The sequence below is a fragment of the Salvelinus alpinus genome, chromosome 22 (genome assembly GCF_045679555.1).
Source record: "Salvelinus alpinus chromosome 22, SLU_Salpinus.1, whole genome shotgun sequence".
Classification (NCBI taxonomy): domain Eukaryota; kingdom Metazoa; phylum Chordata; class Actinopteri; order Salmoniformes; family Salmonidae; genus Salvelinus; species Salvelinus alpinus.
The window spans coordinates 34,515,269-34,538,300 of NC_092107.1; the positions used below are offsets into that span (position 1 = coordinate 34,515,269).

Here is a 23,032-nt window from a genome sequence, read left to right on the forward strand (position 1 = left end):
CTATCTGTACTTTTCTAATGCGATAATGTTGTGTATGCTGCCCTGCGACCCACCTTCATCATGCTTACCATGCTCCTCCTCTCCCCTACCAGACCACTATAGAGGAGGGGACAGTCCCATGGCTACCACCATCCTCTATAACCAGGCCCACGAGGCCCACACAGGGGGATCCTACAACAGCTCTGACCGTGGCAGCAGCAGCACCTCCGGTGAGAGAGGGGGGCAGGAGGGGGGACCGGGGCAGACAGGGGTTATCATATCCACAGCCAGATGGTGTTTTACTGCCTGGATGTTCAATCGCTCTTGTTGTTGTTGTTTCCAGTTCATTATTATTTCTATAAAACCACTTAATCACTTTCAACCCAGAAGCTCCATTTCTAAATCATTCATTTCCTCAAAAGCAATAAATCATAGTGGGACTAATAATGCATGATGCTTTAAAATCGTAATTTTGATTAATTTCCATGTCAGTCTGTTGAAGAGAAATGAAAAGCAGCCTTCAGTGGAGGGAAAATGGAGAACACAAAGACAAAGAAGAGAAACATGACAACAATGGGATGAGAAACATCAGGCTTCAGTTTCCATTCTGTGTGTGTCAGTTCCCATTCTGTTTGTTCCCATTCTGTTTGTTCCCATTCTGTGTGTTCCCATTCTGTTTGTTCCCATTCTGTGTGTTCCCATTCTGGGTGTTCCCATTCTGTGTGTTCCCATTCTGGGTGTTCCCATTCTTGGTGTTCCCATTCTGGGTGTTTCCAGTCTGTGTGTTTCCAGTCTGTTTGTTCCCATTCTGTTTCTCCCATTCTGTGTGTTCCCCTTCTGTGTGTTCCCATTCTGTTTGTTCCCATTCTGTTTGTTCCCATTCTGGGTGTTTCCAGTCTGTGTGTTCCCATTCTGTTTCTCCCACTCTGTGTTTTCCCCTTCTGTGTGTTCCCCTTCTGTTTGTTCCCATTCTGGGTGTTTCCAGTCTGTGTGTTCCCATTCTGTTTCTCCCACTCTGTGTGTTCCCCTTCTGTGTGTTCCCCTTCTGTTTGTTCCCATTCTGTGTGTTCCCCTTCTGTGTGTTCCCATTCTGTGTGTTCCCATTCTGTTTGTTCCCATTCTGTGTGTTCCCATTCTGGGTGTTCCCATTCTGTGTGTTCCCATTCTGGGTGTTCCCATTCTTGGTGTTCCCATTCTGGTTGTTTCCAGTCTGTGTGTTCCCATTCTGGGTGTTTCCAGTCTGTGTGTTTCCAGTCTGTTTGTTCCCATTCTGTTTCTCCCATTCTGTGTGTTCCCCTTCTGTGTGTTCCCATTCTGTTTGTTCCCATTCTGTTTGTTCCCATTCTGGGTGTTTCCAGTGTGTGTGTTCCCATTCTGTTTCTCCCACTCTGTGTTTTCCCCTTCTGTGTGTTCCCCTTCTGTTTGTTCCCATTCTGGGTGTTTCCAGTCTGTGTGTTCCCATTCTGTTTCTCCCACTCTGTGTGTTCCCCTTCTGTGTGTTCCCCTTCTGTTTGTTCCCATTCTGTGTGTTCCCCTTCTGTGTGTTCCCATTCTGTGTGTTCCCATTCTGTTTGTTCCCATTCTGTGTGTTCCCATTCTGGGTGTTCCCATTCTGTGTGTTCCCATTCTGGGTGTTCCCATTCTTGGTGTTCCCATTCTGGGTGTTTCCAGTCTGTGTGTTTCCAGTCTGTTTGTTCCCATTCTGTTTCTCCCATTCTGTGTGTTCCCCTTCTGTGTGTTCCCATTCTGTTTGTTCCCATTCTGTTTGTTCCCATTCTGGGTGTTTCCAGTCTGTGTGTTCCCATTCTGTTTCTCCCACTCTGTGTGTTCCCCTTCTGTGTGTTCCCCTTCTGTTTGTTCCCATTCTGGGTGTTTCCAGTCTGTGTGTTCCCATTCTGTTTCTCCCACTCTGTGTGTTCCCCTTCTGTGTGTTCCCCTTCTGTGTGTTCCCATTCTGTTTGTTCCCCTTCTGTTTGTTCCCATTCTGGGTGTTTCCAGTCTGTGTGTTCCCATTCTGTTTCTCCCACTCTGTGTATTCCCATTCTGTTTGTTCCCATTCTGTTTGTTCCCATTCTGTTTCTCCCATTCTGTGTGTTCCCCTTCTGTGTGTTCCCATTCTGTTTGTTCCCATTCTGTGTGTTCCCATTCTGTGTGTTCCCATTCTGTGTGTTCCCATTCTGTTTGTTCCCATTCTGGGTGTTTCCAGTCTGTGTGTTACCAGTCTGTTTGTTCCCATTCTGTTTGTTCCCATTCTGTTTCTCCCATTCTGTGTGTTCCCCTTCCCCTTCTGTGTGTTCCCATTCTGTTTGTTCCCATTCTGGGTGTTCCCATTCTGTGTGTTCCCATTCTGTGTGTTCCCATTCTGTGTGTTCCCATTCTGTGTGTTCCCATTCTGGGTGTTCCCATTCTGTTTGTTCCCATTCTGTTTCTCCCACTCTGTTTGTTCCCACTCTGTGTGTTCCCAATCTGTGTGTTCCCCTTCTGTGTGTTCCCACTCTGTGTGTTCCCACTCTGTGTGTTCCCACTCTGTGTGTTCCCATTCTGTTTGTTCCCATTCTGTTTGTTCCCATTCTGTTTGTTCCCATTCTGGGTGTTCCCATTCTGGGTGTTCCCATTCTGTTTGTTCCCATTCTGTTTGTTCCCATTCTGGGTGTTCCCATTCTGTTTGTTCCCATTCTGTTTGTTCCCATTCTGTTTGTTCCCATTCTGTGTGTTCCCATTCTGTGTGTTCCCATTCTGTGTGTTCCCATTCTGTGTGTTTCCAGTCTGTGTGTGTTTCCAGTCTGTGTGTGTTTCCAGTCTGTGTGTGTTTCCAGTCTGTGTGTGTTTCCAGTCTGTGTGTTTCCAGTCTGTGTGTGTTTCCAGTCTGTGTGTGTTTCCAGTCTGTGTGTGTTTCCAGTCTGTGTGTGTTTCCAGTCTGTGTGTGTTTCCAGTCTGTGTCAGTTTTCCAGTCTGTGTGTGTTTCCAGTCTGTGTGTGTTTCCAGTCTGTGTGTTTCCAGTCTGTGTGTGTTTCCAGTCTGTGTGTGTTTCCAGTCTGTGTGTGTTTCCAGTCTGTGTGTTTCCAGTCTGTTTCTCCCATTCTGTGTGTTCCCCTTCTGTGTGTTCCCATTCTGTGTGTTCCCATTCTGTGTGTTCCCATTCTGGGTGTTCCCATTCTGTTTGTTCCCATTCTGTTTCTCCCACTCTGTTTGTTCCCACTCTGTGTGTTCCCAATCTGTGTGTTCCCCTTCTGTGTGTTCCCACTCTGTGTGTCCCCACTCTGTGTGTTCCCACTCTGTGTGTTCCCATTCTGTTTGTTCCCATTCTGGGTGTTCCCATTCTGTTTGTTCCCATTCTGTTTGTTCCCATTCTGGGTGTTCCCATTCTGTTTGTTCCCATTCTGTTTGTTCCCATTCTGTTTGTTCCCATTCTGTTTGTTCCCATTCTGTTTGTTCCCATTCTGGGTGTTCCCATTCTGTTTGTTCCCATTCTGTTTGTTCCCATTCTGGGTGTTTCCAGTCTGTGTGTGTTTCCAGTCTGTGTGTGTTTCCAGTCTGTGTCAGTTTTCCAGTCTGTGTGTGTTTCCAGTCTGTGTGTGTTTCCAGTCTGTGTGTGTTTCCAGTCTGTGTGTGTTTCCAGTCTGTGTGTGTTTCCAGTCTGTGTGTGTTTCCAGTCTGTGTGTTTCCAGTCTGTGTCAGTTTTCCAGTCTATGTCAGTTTCCAGTCTGTGTCAGTTTCCAGTCTGTGTGTGTTTCCAGTCTGTGTGTGTTTCCAGTCTGTGTGTGTTTCCAGTCTGTGTCAGTTTCCAGTCTGTGTCAGTTTCCAGTCTGTGTGTGTTTCCAGTCTGTGTGTGTTTCCAGTCTGTGTCAGTTTTCCAGTCTGTGTCAGTTTTCCAGTCTGTGTGTGTTTCCAGTCTGTGTGTGTTTCCAGTCTGTGTGTGTTTCCATTCTGTGTGTGTTTCCAGTCTGTGTCAGTTTTCCAGTCTGTGTCAGTTTCCAGTCTGTGTCAGTTTCCAGTCTGTGTGTGTTTCCAGTCTGTGTGTGTTTCCAGTCTGTGTGTGTTTCCAGTCTGTGTCAGTTTTCCAGTCTGTGTCAGTTTCCAGTCTGTGTCAGTTTCCAGTCTGTGTGTGTATACATATGCTGAAGTTGAAGTGTGTGTGAGCAAAATTCAATCCCGTGGGCTGTTAACAGAAAATGAAATACCTCGTTTGTGAGTGTTTTTCTGTCTTGTGAGCTGGTCACTGGACGTTTTATTTGGTTCTTCCTTGTTGCTCAGACAGTTTTTTGTAAAAAAACATTAATTTACCGTCCCCTTCATTCCTGTGAAGAGGAGGATAATCTCATCAGAGCTGCAGTGTTTGTTTCTGGACAAGGACTAATGACACACACATTCCAGAGGGAATGCAACACTGCCTCCATAACGCCCAGGATCCATTCTGATATTGTATATGAAGTTCAGCTCATTAAAGAGCAGCCCTCTGTGCTCGCTGAGCTCACAGCTCATTGGTTTCTCATTCTAATTGGCTGCTGTTAATTGGCCTCTGATGTTTTCTGCTTTTTTTCACGTTTTTCTATTTTCTCTTGGTGAACATTAGTTGATAAATGACTGTGTTTTTGATGGCATGGCTGGCATTAATTACACATTGAGAGATAATGTGCGTGGTGCATTTCCGAAACGTCCATAAAGAAAGGGGGCGCCATTAGCTGACATGCTCTCGTGTAAAATTATAATTTTTTTATCTGTGTGAATCTTGCGCTGTAATTAGCCCTGTTTGTTCCTATTTTATTATCTGCTGTCAATGTATTAATTTCGCAGCTGATTTAACGTGATTCAACAATGTAGATGGTTGTGAGACAGAGGAGGATGTGGGAGTGGGTATGTCTGTCTGCATGTTTCTGTCTGAAGGAGTTCTTTGTTCATGTTTTTGCAGGGAGTCAAGGTCAAAAGAAGGGAGTGCGCACCCCCAAACTACCCAAACAGAGCGCAATGAACTGGGCTGACCTACTACCTCCTCCCCCGGCTAACCCACCTCCCTGCCACAACATGGAAGAGTACTCCCTGTCCATGGACGAGAGGTGGGACATGTCTACACACACACACACACACACACACACACACACACACACACACACACACACACACACACACACACACACACACACACACACACACACACACACACACACACACACACACACACACACACACACACACACACAGACACCTCCCTGCCACTCGACCCTTTCCTTTCATTTACTGAAAGTGTTCAATTTGCCCTAAGCATTTTTGTTCTATTGTGTATCAATGCTAGGTTCATGTCAAACCTTTTCCTGTACCTTGGTAGCAGCACAACATGAATATGTACTAGCGACATTGTTCCAGCTATGAATGTTATTGTCACGTTGAGTGACATCCAACTAATTAGCGTGTTTCACTGTGTTGACAGCTATGACCCAGACATGCAGTGCTCCCTGCCCCCCTCCCGCATGTACCTGCAGCCAGACGAACTGGAGGAGGAGGAGGAGGAGGAGGAGGAGGAGATGGAGAGGGGTCCCACTCCACCTGTCAGAGGGGCTGCCTCGTCCCCCGCCGCGGTGTCCTACAGCCACCAGTCCACAGCCACCCTCACCCCCTCGCCCCAGGATGAGCTGCAACCCATGCTCCAAGACACAGCGGACAGCATGGTCTCTGGACACGAGCGCAGGTACTGGGAGGTGTTATTCTGGATTAAAATGGACTCTGATTGGCTGATATACAGTGGGTATCATAAGTATTCACCCCCCCCCCCCCCTTAGATTTTTTCACATTCTATTGTGTTACAAAGTGGGATTGAAATATATTTAATTGTGATTTTTTGGGGGATCATTGATCTACACAAGATACTCCATAATGTTAAAGTCAAAAGAACATTCTATAAATTTAAAATAAAATAAAAAATATGGTCTTTGCATAAGTGTTCACCCCATAAATTATTTCAGTTAGACCTAAATGACAGAGTGAAACATATACAGAATCAAATATACTGAATCAGAATCTATCAAAGCATGTATCCAGTATGGAGCAAGGCACTAAACTCATGCTAAGAGGTGTTTCTAAAGGATATTGTTAGTACTTATCTATTCAAGGTGTATTATTGATTTATGTTTCATACATCTTTTGTGTAGATCGTTGACAAAAAATTATACTAAATATATTTTAATCGCACTTTGTAAGACAATAAATGGGTGATACCCACTGTAGTAATGATTTCAATAGTCTCTGCAAGAAAATGCAATCATATTTTATAATTGATTTATATAATTGATTTCTCATACCCTACATTAAGAACATGTCTCCTGCTGTTTCAGACGCCATGCAGTGAGCCCCCCTCCCCGACCCATCTCCCCCTCACACACCTACGGCTACATCTCCAGCCCCCTATCCCTGGACACAGACGGCATGGAGGAAGAGGGGGGGATGTTGGAGGAAGAGGAGGAGGAGGAAGGGGACGAGACAGACGCGGAGGTGGCCAAGGTGCACCACCACCACACCCACCCCCACCTTCACCACCCCCATCACCCCCAGCAGATCCACCCCAGGAGGCTGCTGCTGCGGGGCCTGGAGCAGACGCCAGCCTCCAGCATGGGGGACCTGGAGAGCTCTGTGACGGGCTCCATGATCAACGGCTGGGGTTCGGCATCCGAGGAGGATAACGCCTCGTCAGGGCGCTCCAGCGCTGTCAGCTCCTCAGACGGATCCTTCTTCACAGATGCCGACTTTGCCCAGGCAGTTGCGTCTGCTGCGGAGTACGCAGGCCTGAAGGTGGCCAAGTACACCAACCCCACGCAAGGCCAGGAGGGAGGCCCCGGAGGTAAGCACATCTATTCCTCACTAATATAATGTCACTTTATCAAGAAGAATAGAAAACAAGATAATGAGCACCTACATTCCTTAGAGTCTAAGACGTTGGGGGAGGGTGGGTGCTAAGCTGACAAATGGTATTGATATATGATGGTCATACTATGGATCGTTTAGCTATTTAATTTTTTATTTGAGGACCCCTTTAGGTATATATATTTTTTGGATCAAATATAGATTTTGGTCTTTACTACTAAAGCCAATGGAAATGCATTGAACTACAAATTCATAAATGTCTAAATGGACAGTCACAAACTAAATCATAAGAAACAAGAGAAATTAAAAATACTCAGAAAATATATACGGTATACTGTATATATTTATTTACACATATTTAACCCATGTTTTTAGGTAGGCACAAAACTACCTTCAAACTTCCATAATAAAAATTAAAAACGATACCGGTTACCTTCAGACGAGTCACTTGACACTTGTGGGGGTCGTAGAGCAAAACGGAGAACACCATCGTGTTCGTGAGAGTCTCCCCTTTCCATAGAATGGTCAGAATAGTTTGAACACTGTTCGGACACTACAGACGTGTTCGTGAGAAGACTGATTTTCAGGATGTCTCATGATCTGACAAACACTGCACCTTTCACCGCAGATGCGGAAGTTTGACACTGGAGGATGAACTGGATTGAGACGCAGCCAATACAAAACAGATATCTCTATTTTAAACTGATATCTCTAGCTTCTCTATCTTAAATAGATATCTCTATCTTAAACATATATCTCTATTTTAAACAGATATCTCTATCTTAAACAGATATCTCTAGCTTAAACTGATATATCTAGCTTAAACTGATATATCTAGCTTAAACTGATATATCTAGCTTAAACTGATATATCTAGCTTAAACTGATATCTCTATCTTAAACTGATATCTCTATTTTAAACAGATATCTCTATCTTAAACAGATATCTCTAGCTTAAACTGATATCTCTAGCTTCTCTATCTTAAACAGATATCTCTAGCTTAAACTGATATCTCTAGCTTCTCTAGCTTAAACGGATATCTCTATCTTAAACTGATATATGTAGGTTAAACTGATATCTCTAGCTTAAACTGATATCTCTAGCGTAAACAGATATCTCTAGCTTAAACTGATATCTCTATCTTAAACTGATATCTCCAGCTTAAACTGATATCTCCAGCTTAAACTGATATCTCTAGCTTCTCTAGCTTAAACGGGTATCTCTAGCTTAAACTGATATCTCTAGCTTAAACTGATATCTCTATCTTAAACTGATATATCCAGCTTAAACTGATATCTCTAGCTTCTCTAGCTTAAAACCTTTTGTCAATAGGGGGAGCTGTTAGCACTATTTATTTTTTTACATTTCCAAATTAAACTGCCTCGTACTCAATTCTTGCTCGTACAATATGCATATTATTATTACTATTGGATAGAAAACAATCTCTAGTTTCTAAAACAGTTTGAATTATGTCTGTGGGTGAACCAGAACTCTTTCTACAGCGAAAATCATGACAGGACATGCGAAGGTCAGAAAAATAGTCTCTGTTCTCAGATCAGTTTAAAGCTCTGTGTGTGCCCTATGGATCGAAATGAACTGCACCCGCCTTCCCCTGGATGTCAGTAACCAATGAGAAGTGGAATGGAGTCTCTACGTATTTCTCAGAGTTTATAAAAGGCAATGGAGTGACATGTCCGTTCTTTTGGACGCTCGCCAAGGCGCAAGAGAGGACATCAGAATGGCATGTTGAAAAGCTCTTGTTATCGGCCTAAGATATATCCGTCTGTGATTTAATTCGATATAGGTGTTAGAAACATCATAACGAAGTTATTTGAAACCGATTTATATCAGTTTATGCGAGTATATTGCTATTTTCTGAATTTTCGTAGTATTGCGTTTGAGGATTTGGACATGTGTGTGCCACGTAGCTATTGTTAGCTGCTAGTTCCGAAGTTGAAGAGGACGTTTTACAACAAAGCAACGATTCTTTTGGACAAAGCACAACTTGCCCAAGATTCTGATGGAAGCTCGTCCAAAAGTAAGAGCTATTTATGATTTTATTCCGTATTTATGTGGAAAAATGTAAACGCATTTGTCGGCCATTATTGCTGGCACTAGTCTGGCTGTAACGCACACTGTATGTCTAGTAACGTTAATTTTAAAAATCTAACTCAGCGGTTGCATTAATAACTAATGCATCTTTCATTAGCTGTCCAACCTGTATTTTTTTAGTCAATCTAATCGATAAATAATCGTAAACTTAGGTGCCTTTCCAAGATGGCGCCGGCCAGAATGCATGCCATGTTTTGACTGATTACTTTGCAATACCACGATTTGTGATGCTAAATATGCACATTTTCGAACAAACTCTATATGCATTGTGTAATATGATGTTACAGGACTGTCATCTGAAGAATTCTGAGAAGGTTAGTGAAAAAATTAATATATTTTGGTGGTGATAACGTTATCGCTCTTTTTGCCTTGAATCAATGCTGGGGTGATGTTAGCTCATGTGGTATGCTAATATAACGATATATTGTGTTTTCGCTGTAAAACACTTAGAAAATCTGAAATATTGTCTGGATTCACAAGATCTGTGTCTTTCAATTGCTGTATGCTGTGTATTTTTAAGAAATGTTTTATGATGAGTAATTAGGTAATACACGTTGCTCTCTGTAGTTATTCTAGTCGCTTTGGTGAGTTTTGTGATAGTGGCTGCAATGGTAAACTATGATTTATACCTGTAAAATGCACATTTTTCTAAAAACACATATGCTATACCATAAATATGTTATCAGACTGTCATCTTATGAAGTTGTTTCTTGGTTAGTGGCTATATATATCTTTATTTAGTCGAATTAGTGATAGCTACTGATGGAGTAAAAAACTGGTGGAGTAAAAAAAGTGGTGTCTTTTGCTAACGTGGTTAGCTAATAGATTTACATATTGTGTCTTCCCTGTAAAACATTTTACAAATCAGAAATGATGGCTGGATTCACAAGAAGTGTATCTTTCATCTGGTGTCTTGGTCTTGTGATTTAATGATATTTAGATGCTAGTATTTACTTGTGACGCTATGCTAGGCTATGCTAGTCATCTTTTTTACTGTGGGGGGTGCTCCCGGATCCGGGTTTGGGAGGAACTAGAAGTTAAACTGATATCTCTATCTTAAACTGATATCTCTATCTTAAACTGATATCTCTAGCTTAAACTGATATCTCGATCTTAAACTGATATCTCCAGCTTAAACTGACAGATTTTGATGGGGACTTTTTGTTTATGTAACTTAGATTGATGCACTGGTGTGTCAACCGACTCTAGGGGGTTCACTTTTATGAATCTCTTATTCTGCAAGCCCACTGACAGAGGGGAAACCTTTTCAGGTTTCATGTACCTTACCAAATGTGTATTTTCTTTCAGGACGAAAGTATCAAATGGCCTCTTCAGGCCACCGTCCTGGCAGCCCCCTGTCCACAGACAGCAACATGAGCACGGCCAACATGCAGAAGAGGCCTCCTAAGAAGCAGAAACAGCACCCTGCAGCGGGCCACCCAGGGCTCCAGCGACGAGAGGCCTACCCTGAAGGTACAGTACAGAACCACACTCTGCTCATTCATCACTAAAGTACTGCACGAGGTGGAACGCCATAATGAGGACTGGAGTTGTACCATGGATCCATTTGTAATCTAGTCCACTAATTCTGAAATACCTCATAATGAGGAGTTGTACCATGGATCCATTTGTAATCTAGTCCACTAATTCTGTAATACCTCATAATGAGGAGTTGTACCATGGATCCATTTGTAATCTAGTCCACTAATTCTGTAATACCTCATAATGAGGAGTTGTACCATGGATCCATTTGTAATCTAGTCCACTAATTCTGTAATACCTCATAATGAGGACTGGAGTTGTACCAATCAATCAATCAATCAATTTTATTTTATATAGCCCTTCGTACATCAGCTAATATCTCGAAGTGCTGTACAGACACCCAGCCTAAAACCCCAAACAGCTAGTAATGCAGGTGTAGAAGCACGGTGGCTAGGAAAAACTCCCTAGAAAGGCCAAAACCTAGGAAGAAACCTAGAGAGGAACCAGGCTATGAGGGGTGGCCAGTCCTCTTCTGGCTGTGCCGGGTGGAGATTATAACAGAACTATGCCAAGATGTTCAAAAATGTTCATAAGTGACAAGCATGGTCAAATAATAATCATGAATAATTTTCAGTTGGCTTTTCATAGCCGATCATCAAGAGTTGAAAAACAACAGGTCTGGGACAGGTAGGGGTTCCATAACCGCAGGCAGAACAGTTGAAACTGGAATAGCAGCAAGGCCAGGCGGACTGGGGACAGCAAGGAGTCACCACGGCCGGTAGTCCCGACGTATGGTCCTAGGGCTCAGGTCCTCCGAGAGAAAGAAAGAGAGAAGGAGAAAATTAGAGAGAGCCAAGATTTTCAAAATGTTCATAAATGACAAGCATGGTCAAATAATAATCAGGAATAAATCTCAGTTGGCTTTTCATAGCCGATCATTAAGAGTTGAAAACAGCAGGTCTGGGACAGGTAGGGGTTCCGTAACCGCAGGCAGAACAGTTGAAACTGGAATAGCAGCAAGGCCAGGCGGACTGGGGACAGCAAGGTGTCATCATGCCCGGTAGTCCTGACGTATGGTCCTAGGGCTCAGGTTCTCAGAGAGAAAGAGAGAACGAGAGAATTAGAGAGAGCATACTTAAATTCACACAGGACACTGGATAAGACAGGAGAAGTACTCCAGGTAACCAACTGACCCTAGCCCCCCGACACAAACTACTGCAGCATAAATACTGGAGGCTGAGACAGGAGCGGTCAGGAGACACTGTGGCCCCATCCGAAGAAACCCCCGGACAGGGCCAAATAGGAAGGATATAACCCCACCCACTTTGCCAAAGCACAGCCCCCGCACCACTAGAGGGAAATCCTCAACCACCAACTTACAATCCTGAGACAAGGCCGAGTATAGCCCACAAAGGTCTCCACCACAGCACAAACCAAGGGGGGGCGCCAACCCAGACAGGAAGATCACATCAGTAACTCAACCCACTCAAGTGACGCACCCCTCCTAGGGACGGCATGAAAGAGCACCAGCAAGCCAGTGACTCAGCCCCTGTAACAGGGTTAGAGGCAGAGAATCCCAGTGGAGAGAGGGGAACCGGCCTGGCAGAGACAGCAAGGGCGGTTCGTTGCTCCAGAGCCTTTCCGTTCACCTTCACACTCCTGGTCCAGACTACACTCAATCATATGACCTACTGAAGAGATAAGTCTTCAGTAAAGACTTAAAGGTTGAGACCGAGTCTGCGTCTCTCACATGGGTAGGCAGACTGTTCCATAAAAATGGAGATCTATAGGAGAAAGCCCTGCCTCCCGCTGTTTGCTTAGAAATTCTAGGGACAATTAGGAGGCCTGCGTCTTGTGACCGTAGCGTACGTATTGGTATGTACGGCAGGACCAACTCGGAAAGATAGGTAGGAGCAAGCCCATGTAACGCTTTATAGGTTAACAGTAAAACCTTGAAATCAGCCCTTGCCTTAACAGGAAGCCAGTGTAGGGAAGCTAGCACTGGAGTAATATGATCAAATTTCTTGGTTCTAGTCAGGATTCTAGCAGCCGTATGTAGCACTAACTGAAGTTTATTTAGTGCTTTATCCAGGTAGCCGGAAAGTAGAGCATTGCAGTAGTCTAACCTAGAAGTAACAAAAGCATGGATTAATTTTTCTGCATCATTTTTGGACAGAAAATTTCTGATTTTTGCAATGTTACGTAGATGGAAAAAAGCTGTCCTTGAAACAGTCTTGATATGTTCGTCAAAAGAGAGATCAGGGTCAAGAGTAACGCCGAGGTCCTTCACAGTTTTATTTGAGACGACTTTACAACCATCAAGATGAATTGTCAGATTTAACAGAAGATCTCTTTGTTTCTTGGGACCTAGAACAAGCATCTCTGTTTTGTCCGAGTTTAAAAGTAGAAAGTTTTCAGCCATCCACTTCCTTATGTCTGAAACACAGGCTTCTAGCGAGGGCAATTTTGGGGCTTCACCATGTTTCATTGAAATGTACAGCTGTGTGTCATCCGCATAGCAGTGAAAGTTAACATTATGTTTTCGAATAACATCCCCAAGAGGTAAAATATATAGTGAAAACAATAGTGGTCCTAAAACGGAACCTTGAGGAACACCGAAATGTACAGTTGATTTGTCAGAGGACAGACCATTCACAGAGACAAACTGATATCTTTCCGACAGGTAAGATCTAAACCAGGCCAGAACTTGTCCGTGTAGACCAATTTGGGTTTCCAGTCTCTCCAAAAGAATGTGGTGATCGATGGTGTCAAAGGCAGCACTAAGGTCTAGTAGCACGAGGACAGATGCAGAGCCTCGGTCTGACGCCATTAATCATGGATCCATGGATCCATTTGTAATCTAGTCCACTAATTCTGTAATACCTCATAATGCGGAGTTGTACCATGGATCCATTTGTAATCTAGTCCACTAATTCTGTAATACCTCATAGTGAGGACTGGAGTTGTACCATGGATCCATTTGTAATCTAGTCCACTAATTCTGTAATACCTCATAATGAGGAGTTGTACCATGGATCCATTTGTAATCTAGTCCACTAATTCTGTAATACCTCATAGTGAGGACTGGAGTTGTACCATGGATCCATCTGTATTCTAGTCCCCTAATACTGTCATACCTCAGTACCCAGCCCCACCCATGTGATGTATGGCATGGTGCCTGCCTGAGACAGTGTCCAGGACTGAGTGTGAGTGTGTCATAAGTCAGAGCTTTTAATCATCTTCCCCTCGTGTGTGTGACATCACTTCCAACCTGTGGTGGTGCTGAGCAGAGCAGCCTAGATGGTAGGGGTATGGAGGGGGCCTGTCTCAGGGGACTACTGTCCAGCTCCAGCCCATTCTGCTGCTGCTGAAACTGGAATGTCTTCCACTCCAGCCAGCCACTAATGAAATTACCCCAGGTGCTCTGGCTCTTATTGAAGTGGCCCCCTGGCCTCCACTCCAGAAGCCAGGAATAAACAAAGCAGGGGCCAACTACAGAGTAACAACGCACATCACTGGGAATATGCTTATCCTTGTCAAAGTGAAGGATGTCAACTTTAAGGGTATTTATTGTTGCTTTATTTGTGGCCTAAGTGTTAGTTTTAGTTCTGTTTTCCTTAGGGATTGAGCTTGTGTGTCTATCCATTGCCTCTGTCTGTTTGTGTGTGTGTGTGTGTGTGTGTGTGTGTGTGTGTGAATGGATGCGTCTGTGCGTGTGTGTAGGTGTGTGTGTCTGTGCATTGTCTGTGTGTGTGTGCATATGCGTGCATATGTGTGCATACGTGTGTGTGTGTGCATACGTTTGTATGTGTGTGTGTGTGTGTGTGTGTGTGTGTGTGTGTGTGTGTGTGTGTGTGTGTGTGTGTGTGTGTGTGTGTGTGTGTGTGTGTGTGTGTGTGTGTGTGTGTGTGTGTGTGTGTGTGTGTGTGTGTGTGTGTGTGTGTGTGTGTGTGTGTGTGTGTGTGTGTGTGTGGAATGGATGCGTCTGTGCGTGTGTGTAGGTGTGTGTGTCTGTGCATTGTCTGTGTGTGTGTGCATATGCGTGCATATGTGTGCATACGTGTGTGTGTGTGCATACGTTTGTATGGGTGTGTGTGTGTGTGTGTGTGTGTGTGTGTGTGTGTGTGTGTGTGTGTGTGTGTGTGTGTGTGTGTGTGTGTGTGTGTGTGTGTGTGTGTGTGTGTGTGTGTGTGTGTGTGTGTGTGTGTGTGTGTGTGTGTGTGTGTGTGTGTGTGTGTGTGTGTGTGTGTGTGTGGAGCTGGCTCTCCTCTTACTGTGAGGTGTCCTTGTGTGTTGGAAGCACTTGACAGGGAGATTTAATATCCAGCCCCTCTCTGAGCCAGACCAGCTATCACTGCACCAAATCCTACCCCCTTCTCCCTTCATCCCTTCATCCTGCCTTCCACCCCATCCCCTCCCTTTGAAGTAATCTCTCCATCCCTCACTCTGCTCTCTTCCAGCTCCCTCCATCTCTCATCCCTCCCTCCTCCCTCACTCCCCCTCTTTGTTCCCTATGTGTGTCTGAGAGGAGTGAGGAGGAGAAGAGACCGACAGTTCTCCAACCCCAGTCTGGTCTGGTCGCTGATTGTATTCCATCTGAATAGATTGATTGCACTGTAGTTGGGGGCTGGGTGAGTGACGGGGAGGTGATAGGGAGGAAGAGAGATGATAGGGAGGGAGAGAGGTGATAGAGAGGGAGAGAGGTGATAGGGGAGGAGAGAAGTGATAGGGGAGGGAGAGAGGTGATAGTGTAGGGAGAGAGATGATAAGGGAGGAGAGAAGTGATAGGGGAGGCAGAGAGATGATAGGGTAGGAGAGAGGTGATAGTGGAGGGAGAGAGAAGACAGGGGAGGGAGAGATGTGATAGGGTAGGGAGAGAGGTGATAGTGGAGGGAGAGAGGTGATAGGGAAGGAGAGAGGTGATAGGGAAGGAGAGAGGTGATAGTGGAGGGAGAGAGAAGATAGGGGAGGAGAGAGGTGATAGTGGAGGGAGAGAGGTGATAGAGAGGGAGAGAGGTGATAGGAAGGGAGAGTGGTGATAGGGGAGGAGAGAGGTGATAGGGGAGGGAGAGAGATGATAGGGTAGGGAGAGAGGTGATAGGGGAGGAGAGAAGTGATAGGGGAGGGAGAGAGATGATAGGGTAGGAGAGAGGTGATAGGGGAGGAGAGACGTGATAGGGGAGGGAGAGAGATGATAGGGTAGGAGAGAGAGGTGATAGGGGAGTGAGAGAGGTGATAGGGGAGTGAGAGAGATGATAGGGGAGGAGAGAGGTGATAGTGGAGGGAGAGAGATGACAGGGGAGGTTGATGTATCTTCATGTATTTATTTCCATAGTAGTATGATGATTGCCCCCCCTGCTAGCTGTGTCCCCCTGCTGTCCATTGCATTGGAGGTCAAAGCGAGAGCAGTAATCCACCCAGGACAGGACAGGACAGCCATGAATACCCAGAAGCATCGGTTAACCCTTTCCATTCCGTCTTTGCTAAAATCTTAATCTTAATCAGTATAGGCGTCCAATGTGGGAATTAAATCTACAAACTTGGTGGTGTATTCTCTTACCAACTGAGCCATTGTTGAGTCCCTCTTTAAAACTTTTTAGGGATAGGGGGCAATATTCAGAAGTTTGGATGACTGGATTTGTCTCAGGTTTTTGCCTGCCAAATCAGTTCTGTTATACTCACAGACATTATTTTAACAGTTTTGGAAACTTTAGAGTGTTTTCTATCCACATCTACCAATTCTATGCATATCCTATCATCTGGGCCTGAGTAGCAGGCAGTTTAATTTGTGCACACTTTTCATCCAAAATTCCGAATGCTGCCCCCTACCCTAGAGAAGTTAACCATTTTACAGAACTTCTTGGGGTTAGACCCACAGAGAGAGAACTGCTCAATAACTTTGGCCTTCCGGATAGCCTGAGTGCGCTTATTTCTCATTTGCCTGAATGAGAGCCAGTCAGCCTGAGTTTGCATGTGCTGAGCCTATCACCAAATGCAATTCTTGAGTTGGAGTAACTCTGCCAGATCACGGTCGAACCAGGGGCTGAACCTGTTTTTAATTAAACCTTTCTTTATGGGGGCGTGTTTGTTAACAACACCACTGAAAATATCAAGAAGAAGGTTGAAGCGTCTTTGACAGAGGGGATCACGCTGATTCTATATCAATTTACAGAGGCCAGGTAATGAAGAAAGACTTGCTCATTAAGGTTTTTGCGCAAGCGTCTATGACAAATCAGGACAGATCATTGCAATGAGCAGCCATTACGAACACAGGCTGTAGAACAGTGATCACTAAGGTCGTTACAGAAAACACCAGACTGATATCTATCAGGATTATTTGTGAAGATAACATTGAGGAGAGTACCTTTTGCTGGGGGTTTGGAGTCATACCTTGTGGGATTGGTAAAAATCTGAGAAAGATTTAGGGAGTCCCATTGCTTTAGGACTTGGTCAGGTGGTTTAAGCATGTCCCAGTTTAGATCACCTAGCAGGACAAATTCAGACAGTGTAAGGGGCCAGGAGAGAGCTTAGGGCATTTAGGGTACAGGCCGGTGCTGATGGAGGACGATAACACCCAGCAATAGTCAGCAAAGAGCTATTTGAAAGTTGAATGCTTAAAACCAGCTAATCAAATTGTTTGGGGACAGACTTGGTGGAGACAACCGAACACTGAAGGTGATCCTTGGTAAAGATTGCCACTCCACAACCTTTGGAAGAGCTGTCTTGCCGAAAAAGTTTATAACCAGAAAGGTTAACATCAGTGTTCAAAACACTCTTTCCTAACCACATTTCAGCAATGACCAACACATCTGGATTGGAGCTGTGAACCCACACTTTAAATTGATACATTTTAGGTAATAAGTGCAGAGAACCCAGGCTTTTACAAGAGCAGAAATCAGTGAAGCAGATATCAGAGCACAAGTCAGAATTGGGGCTAGCTACTGTAGATTGGCCAGGGTGTACATGCACATTTCCAGATATAATCTAAAGTAATACAATCAGGGCACGGCAGAGGACAGGGAGAGCTCTGCAGTGTTGATTTTTAGGACATTTGAATGTGCGTCAATTGGCAACAAAATCTTATTGTACAGCAATTTCATCAGGTATCATGAATAAAAGCCGGCGAGAGGTGGTTAGAATAGGATAGGGATCCAAGAGTCCGTGTAACCAATAGAGAGTCAGAATCCAGAGTGTGGGAACAAACATAGTCTGTCCCATGGTCGGTTAAACAAGCAAGTTCATAGTCAACAGAGCACGCTGGAGTCATGAAGCAAATAGCATAAAGCACAACAAATGAAACAACTTGGGGATAGCCAATGTAAGCTCAGAGTCACTGGCCCCAACAGTGCGTGTGTGCTGGAGACGAGCTAAAGCTTGGAGAGAAGGAGGAGTGTGGTGAGGGTACCTGTACCAGACAAGGGGAGACAGGACCAGGGCAGGCGGATAGCAGATCACCAGGTGGAATCCAAGCAGCAGTGCAGCAGGCAACGGGAGTAGGTGTCACACCCACTTGAGAGAAGCTTTTTTTGGGAGGCAAATTCCTTGTAGAAAATCCCAGCTAGCTAGCTAACGTAGCTAGCAAGTCTCTGTCCACCATTTTTTTCCATGTGGAAAAGGAGGTCGTTAGCTAGCTATATCGCTTCAGTTTCGGTGAATGGTCCTCTACAACATCCAAACAAAATTGTAATGTGGCTGTTGTATTTTGGAGATTGCGAGGAGGATATCTTCTAATGTGATCAAAGCAACAATATTGTTTCTTATTGAGATCATTTACAATTGAAGTGTCCTGGCTGCATATCAGTTCAAAATAGAGATGAATCCAGGGGTACTGTATTGTAATGACCTCTGCAGAGATGGAGGGGGCTTCAAAGGCATTTTGTTGGGGGAGGCTGTGAAACTCCCCTGCCCTTGTTGGCCTCAAGGGCACCTCACACTTCACAACTCAGTGTAGCCGGATCAGTTCTCTCCTAGCTAGCCTTAACCTATCACATTGGTTAAAAAAGGTTATACATGCCAACATATTAATCAAGAATTAGGCAAAGTGATCGTGTCAGGGGAAGATTTTATCCAACTTTTTGACCATTGCAACATTTGATGTACTGTCACGTTCTCTGTGGTGGTCTCACGCGTGCTATAGTGTTCACAGCTGCCCATGCCTCATTGGGATTTGTTATTCCCCATCATTTGCAACTTGGTCATTGGGCGTCATCACTATCTTTCCTTTGCGGTACTTCGATCATGATTACCAGCTGAGATAAACTTTTATGAGTTGATTTTACTCCTGCCTCAGAGTTTGTGTGAGCAGTGTCTTAATGTCATCCTATAACCTACTCTGAGCTGAGAGTTTTTTAAGTCTTAAAAGAGGTTTTTGTCCTCACCTCCATGTGTCCATAAATCTGCCTGGCTGTCCTCTCCTCCTCCTCCTGTAGTGGGCTATATTTCACAGATAGTGGCATTGATCGGATCCTGACAGAGGTAGGAGGCAGGGAGACATAAAAGAAACTGCAGACACTTTCTGCCGTATGATATCGACTGACCCAATGTGTATTCAGGAGGTGTGTTTATTTGTGTTTATTTTTATTTTTATTTCAACTTTATTTAACCAGGTAAGCTAGTTGAGAACAAGTTCTCATTTACATCTGCGACCTGGCGAATAAAGCAAAGCAGTGCAACACAAACAACAACACAGAGTTACACATGGGATAAACAAACACAATAGGAAAATCTATATACAGTGTGTGCAAATTAAGTAAGGAGGTAAGGCAATAAATAGGCCAATAGTGGCGAAGTAATTTCAATTTAGCATTGACACTGGAGTGATTGATGTGCAGATGAGGATGTGCAAGTAGAAATACTGGTGTGCAAAAGAACATAAAAAAAATCAAACAAAAAACAAATATGGGGAGGAGGTAGGTAGTTGGTTGGATGGGCTATTTACAGATGTGCTGTGTATAGCTGCAGTGATCGGTAAGCTGCTCTGACAGCTGACGCTTGAAGTTAGTGAGGGAGATATAAGTCTCCAACTTCAGTGATTTTTACAATTCGTTCCAGTCATTGGCAGCAGAGAACTGGAAGGAACGGTGGCCAAAGGAGGTGTTGGATTTGGATCGGCAGGATAGTCAGTTTTACGAGGGTATGTTTGGCAGCATGAGTGAAGGAGGCTTTGTTGCAAAATAGGAAGCCAAGTCTAGATTTAATTTTGGATTGGAGATGATTAATATGAGTCTAGAAGGAGAGTTTACAGTCTAGCCAGACACCTAGGTATTTGTAGTTGTCCACATATATATACACGTCCAGAGTAGTGATGCTAGTCAGGTGGGCGGGTGCGGGCAGCGATCGGTTGAAGAGTGTGCGTTTAGTTTTACTAGCGTTGAAGAGCAGTTGGAGGCCACGGAAGGAGAGTTGTATGGCGTTGAAGCTCGTTTGGAGATGTGTGTATTAGACCTTCCTGATTCAACCAAAGCTCCATAGTAAAAATGCAATGGCAACACCTTTAGACCCCGAGTGTGTATAAATTTCCTACAGTGTGTGATTCAGCTCACAGCTTACACAGTGGAACAGCGGTGGAAAACATGATGGACATTGGAATGCTGGGTGTGAGCGGCATCGGGATGCTGGGTGTAATCGGCATCGGGATGCTGGGTGTAATCGGCATCGGGATGCGGGGTGTAATCGGTATCGGGATGCTGGGTGTAATCGGCATCGGGATGCTGGGTGTAATCGGCATCGGGATGCTGGGTGTAATCGGCACCGGGATGCTGGGTGTAATTGGCATCGGGATGCTGGGTTAATCGGCATTGGAATGCTGGGTGTGAGCGGCATCGGGATGCTGGGTGTAATCGGCATCGGGATGCTGGGTGTAATCGGCATTGGAATGCTGGGTGTGAGCGGCATAGGTATGTTGGGTGTAATCGGCATCGGGATGCTGGGTGTGAGCGGCATCGGGATGCTGGGTGTAATCGGCATCGGGATGCTGGGTGTAATCGGCATTGGAATGCTGGGTGTGAGCGGCATAGGAATGCTGGGTGTAATCGGCATCGGGATGCTGGGTGTAATCGGCACCGGGATGCTGGGTGTAATCGGCATCGGGATGCTGGGTGTAATCGGCACCGGGATGCAGGGTGTGAGCGGCATCGGGATGCTGGGTGTAATTGGCATCGGGATACTGGGGGTAATCGGCATAGGGATGCTGGGTGTAATCGGCATCGGGATGTTGGGTGTAATCGGCATCGGGATGCTGAGTGTGATCGGCATTGGGATGGTAGGTGTGAGCAGCAATGGGATGGTGGGTGTGAGCAGCATCGGGATGCTGGGTGTGAGCGACATTGGGATGCTGGGTGTAATCGGCATTGGGATGCTGGGTATGAGCAACATTGGGATGCTGACTGTGAACAGTATTGGGTGTGATCAGCAATGGGATGGTGGGTGTGAGCGGCATTGGGATGCTGAGTGTAATCGGCATCGGGATGCTGGGTATGAGCAACATTGGGATGCTGGGTGTGAACAGTATTGGGTGTGAGCAGCAATGGGATGGTGGGTGTGAGCGGCGTTGGGATGCTGGAAGTGAGCGGCGGGAATGGCTGATTGCTATGTTTATTAACTTTGTTATCCTGTGTGGATTATGGGCCGTGCCGGCCGACAGAGCTGACCCATCACTCAACTGGGAGGCTGATTAAAAGATGAAAAGCCATCGATCGAAAGCAGAGCAGACAAGGCTTTTCTCAGGCAGCGTGTTTTGCTTGGACGGGTGTGTCTGTGTGTGTCTGTGTGTGTCTGTGTGTGTGTCTAGAGGTTTGAGCACTCAGGCAGCCCACCAGTCAGGCTCATATGAATAATGGCTCAAGGACAGACATCATTGATTCATCGACATGGGAAGTGGAGCGGGTCAGAGAGCCAGCTGCTGACCGTCACGCTCTCCTCCATCTATCCTTCTCCTCCATCTCTCTCTTTCTCCGGCCATCTCTCTTTCTCCTCCCACTCGCTCTCCTCCAGCTCTCTCTCTCCTCCATATCGTTCTCCTCCATCTCTCCTCCATCTCTCTCTCTCCTCCCTCTCTCTCTCCTCCATCTATCCTTCTCCTCCATCTCTCTATTTCTGCTGCATCTCTCTCCTCCATCTCTCTCTCTCCTCTGTCTTCTTTATCTCCCACCTCTGCTTCTCCTCTATCTCCCCTTCCTCTCCTCTCTCTCACCACTTTCCCTTCACTCCTCTCTCCCTTCCTCCATATTCCATTTATCCCTCTCTTCCTGCTATTCCACCTTATCTCCCCACTATCTCCCCTCTCTGTCGTCTGAGTCCAGAGTCCTTCTACTTGGCCAGGCTGTGTGTACACAGTACAGTCCAGAGTCGTTCTACTTGGCCAGGCTGTGTGTACACACTATAGTCCAGAGTCCTTCCACTTGGCCAGGCTGTGTGTACACACTATAGTCCAGAGTCCTTCCACTTGGCCAGGCTGTGTGTACACAGTACAGTCCAGAGTCCTTCTACTTGGCCAGGCTGTGTGTACACACTATAGTCCAGAGTCCTTCCACTTCTACTTGGCCAGGCTGTGTGTACACACTATAGTCCAGAGTCATTCCACTTCTACTTGGCCAGGCTGTGTGTACTACAGTACAGTCCAGAGTACTTCTACTTGGCCAGGTTGTGTGTACATGGTAAAGGGAAATCCAGAGTGCTTCCGCTCAGCCAGGTTGTGTAAACACAGTAAATTCCAGAGTACTTCCACTTGGTCAGGTTGTGTGAACATAGTACATCTTTGTTTGGTCTCACCTTGCAGGTGCAAGACAACTGAGTGATAGGTAATGTACAGTATGTTAGCTGGTAGCTCTAATGACTAGTCTCTAATGGCTCTTATGGCTCTAACGGCTCTAATGGCTAGGCTCTAATGCATGGGTGTCAAACTCTGGCCCGCGGGCCAAATTTGGCCCGCGGGGTAATTATATTTGGCCCGCGAGACAATACCAAATTACTACTAGAGCTGGCCCGCCGGTATTATACAGCGCATTCACCGCTAATACTACGAATCCCATAATGCTCTGCTGTTGTTTTCGCGCGCCAATCAGGACAGGACCCAGAAACGCCCTCTCTAGTCATAGCAACATAGACGCTACAACTGTCAGCGCGCTATCCCTTCCCAAAAATGGCGAAAAGAAAGGCAGAAAACAGGAGCTTTCTGGACAAGTGGGAGGCAGAATGTCTGTTTACATATGTAAAAGACAAACCTGTTTGTCTTGTTTGTGGAGTCAACGTGGCTGTAAGTAAGGAGTACAACGACGCTATGAAACGAAACACCATGACAAATACAAGGACCTGGACATGACTCAAAGGAGCCAGAAAGTAGAGGAGATGAAAAGAAGTTTGGTTTCACAACAGAATATGTTCAAAAAAGCCACATCACAAAGTGAGGCTGCTGTAAAGGCTAGTTATATAGTGGCAGCAGAGATCGCAAAATCAGCCCGGCCCTTTAATGAGGGAGAGTTCGTGAAAAAGATTAGATCAGTGTGCAATAATTAACGTTTTCTTTGTGCACTTTTTCTTGCTACAAGGCATGGGCTTGAATGGTTGATTGATTTATTATCATTTTATTTGTAAAATTATTAGCCAGTGG

At 45.2% G+C, this 23,032-nt stretch overlaps 1 protein-coding gene across 1 annotated transcript in view; it reads left to right on the top strand.

Moving 5' to 3' along the window:
• Positions 1–23,032, top strand: part of LOC139549457 (roundabout homolog 1-like) — a gene marked incomplete in the record, with an annotated part of 182,916 nt that overhangs the window by 157,215 nt on the left and 2,669 nt on the right. The window contains 5 exon segments of the mRNA XM_071359983.1: positions 93–209; positions 4,889–5,033; positions 5,405–5,662; positions 6,306–6,808; positions 10,252–10,416. Of these exon segments, the coding sequence (XP_071216084.1) occupies positions 93–209; positions 4,889–5,033; positions 5,405–5,662; positions 6,306–6,808; positions 10,252–10,416 (1,188 nt within the window).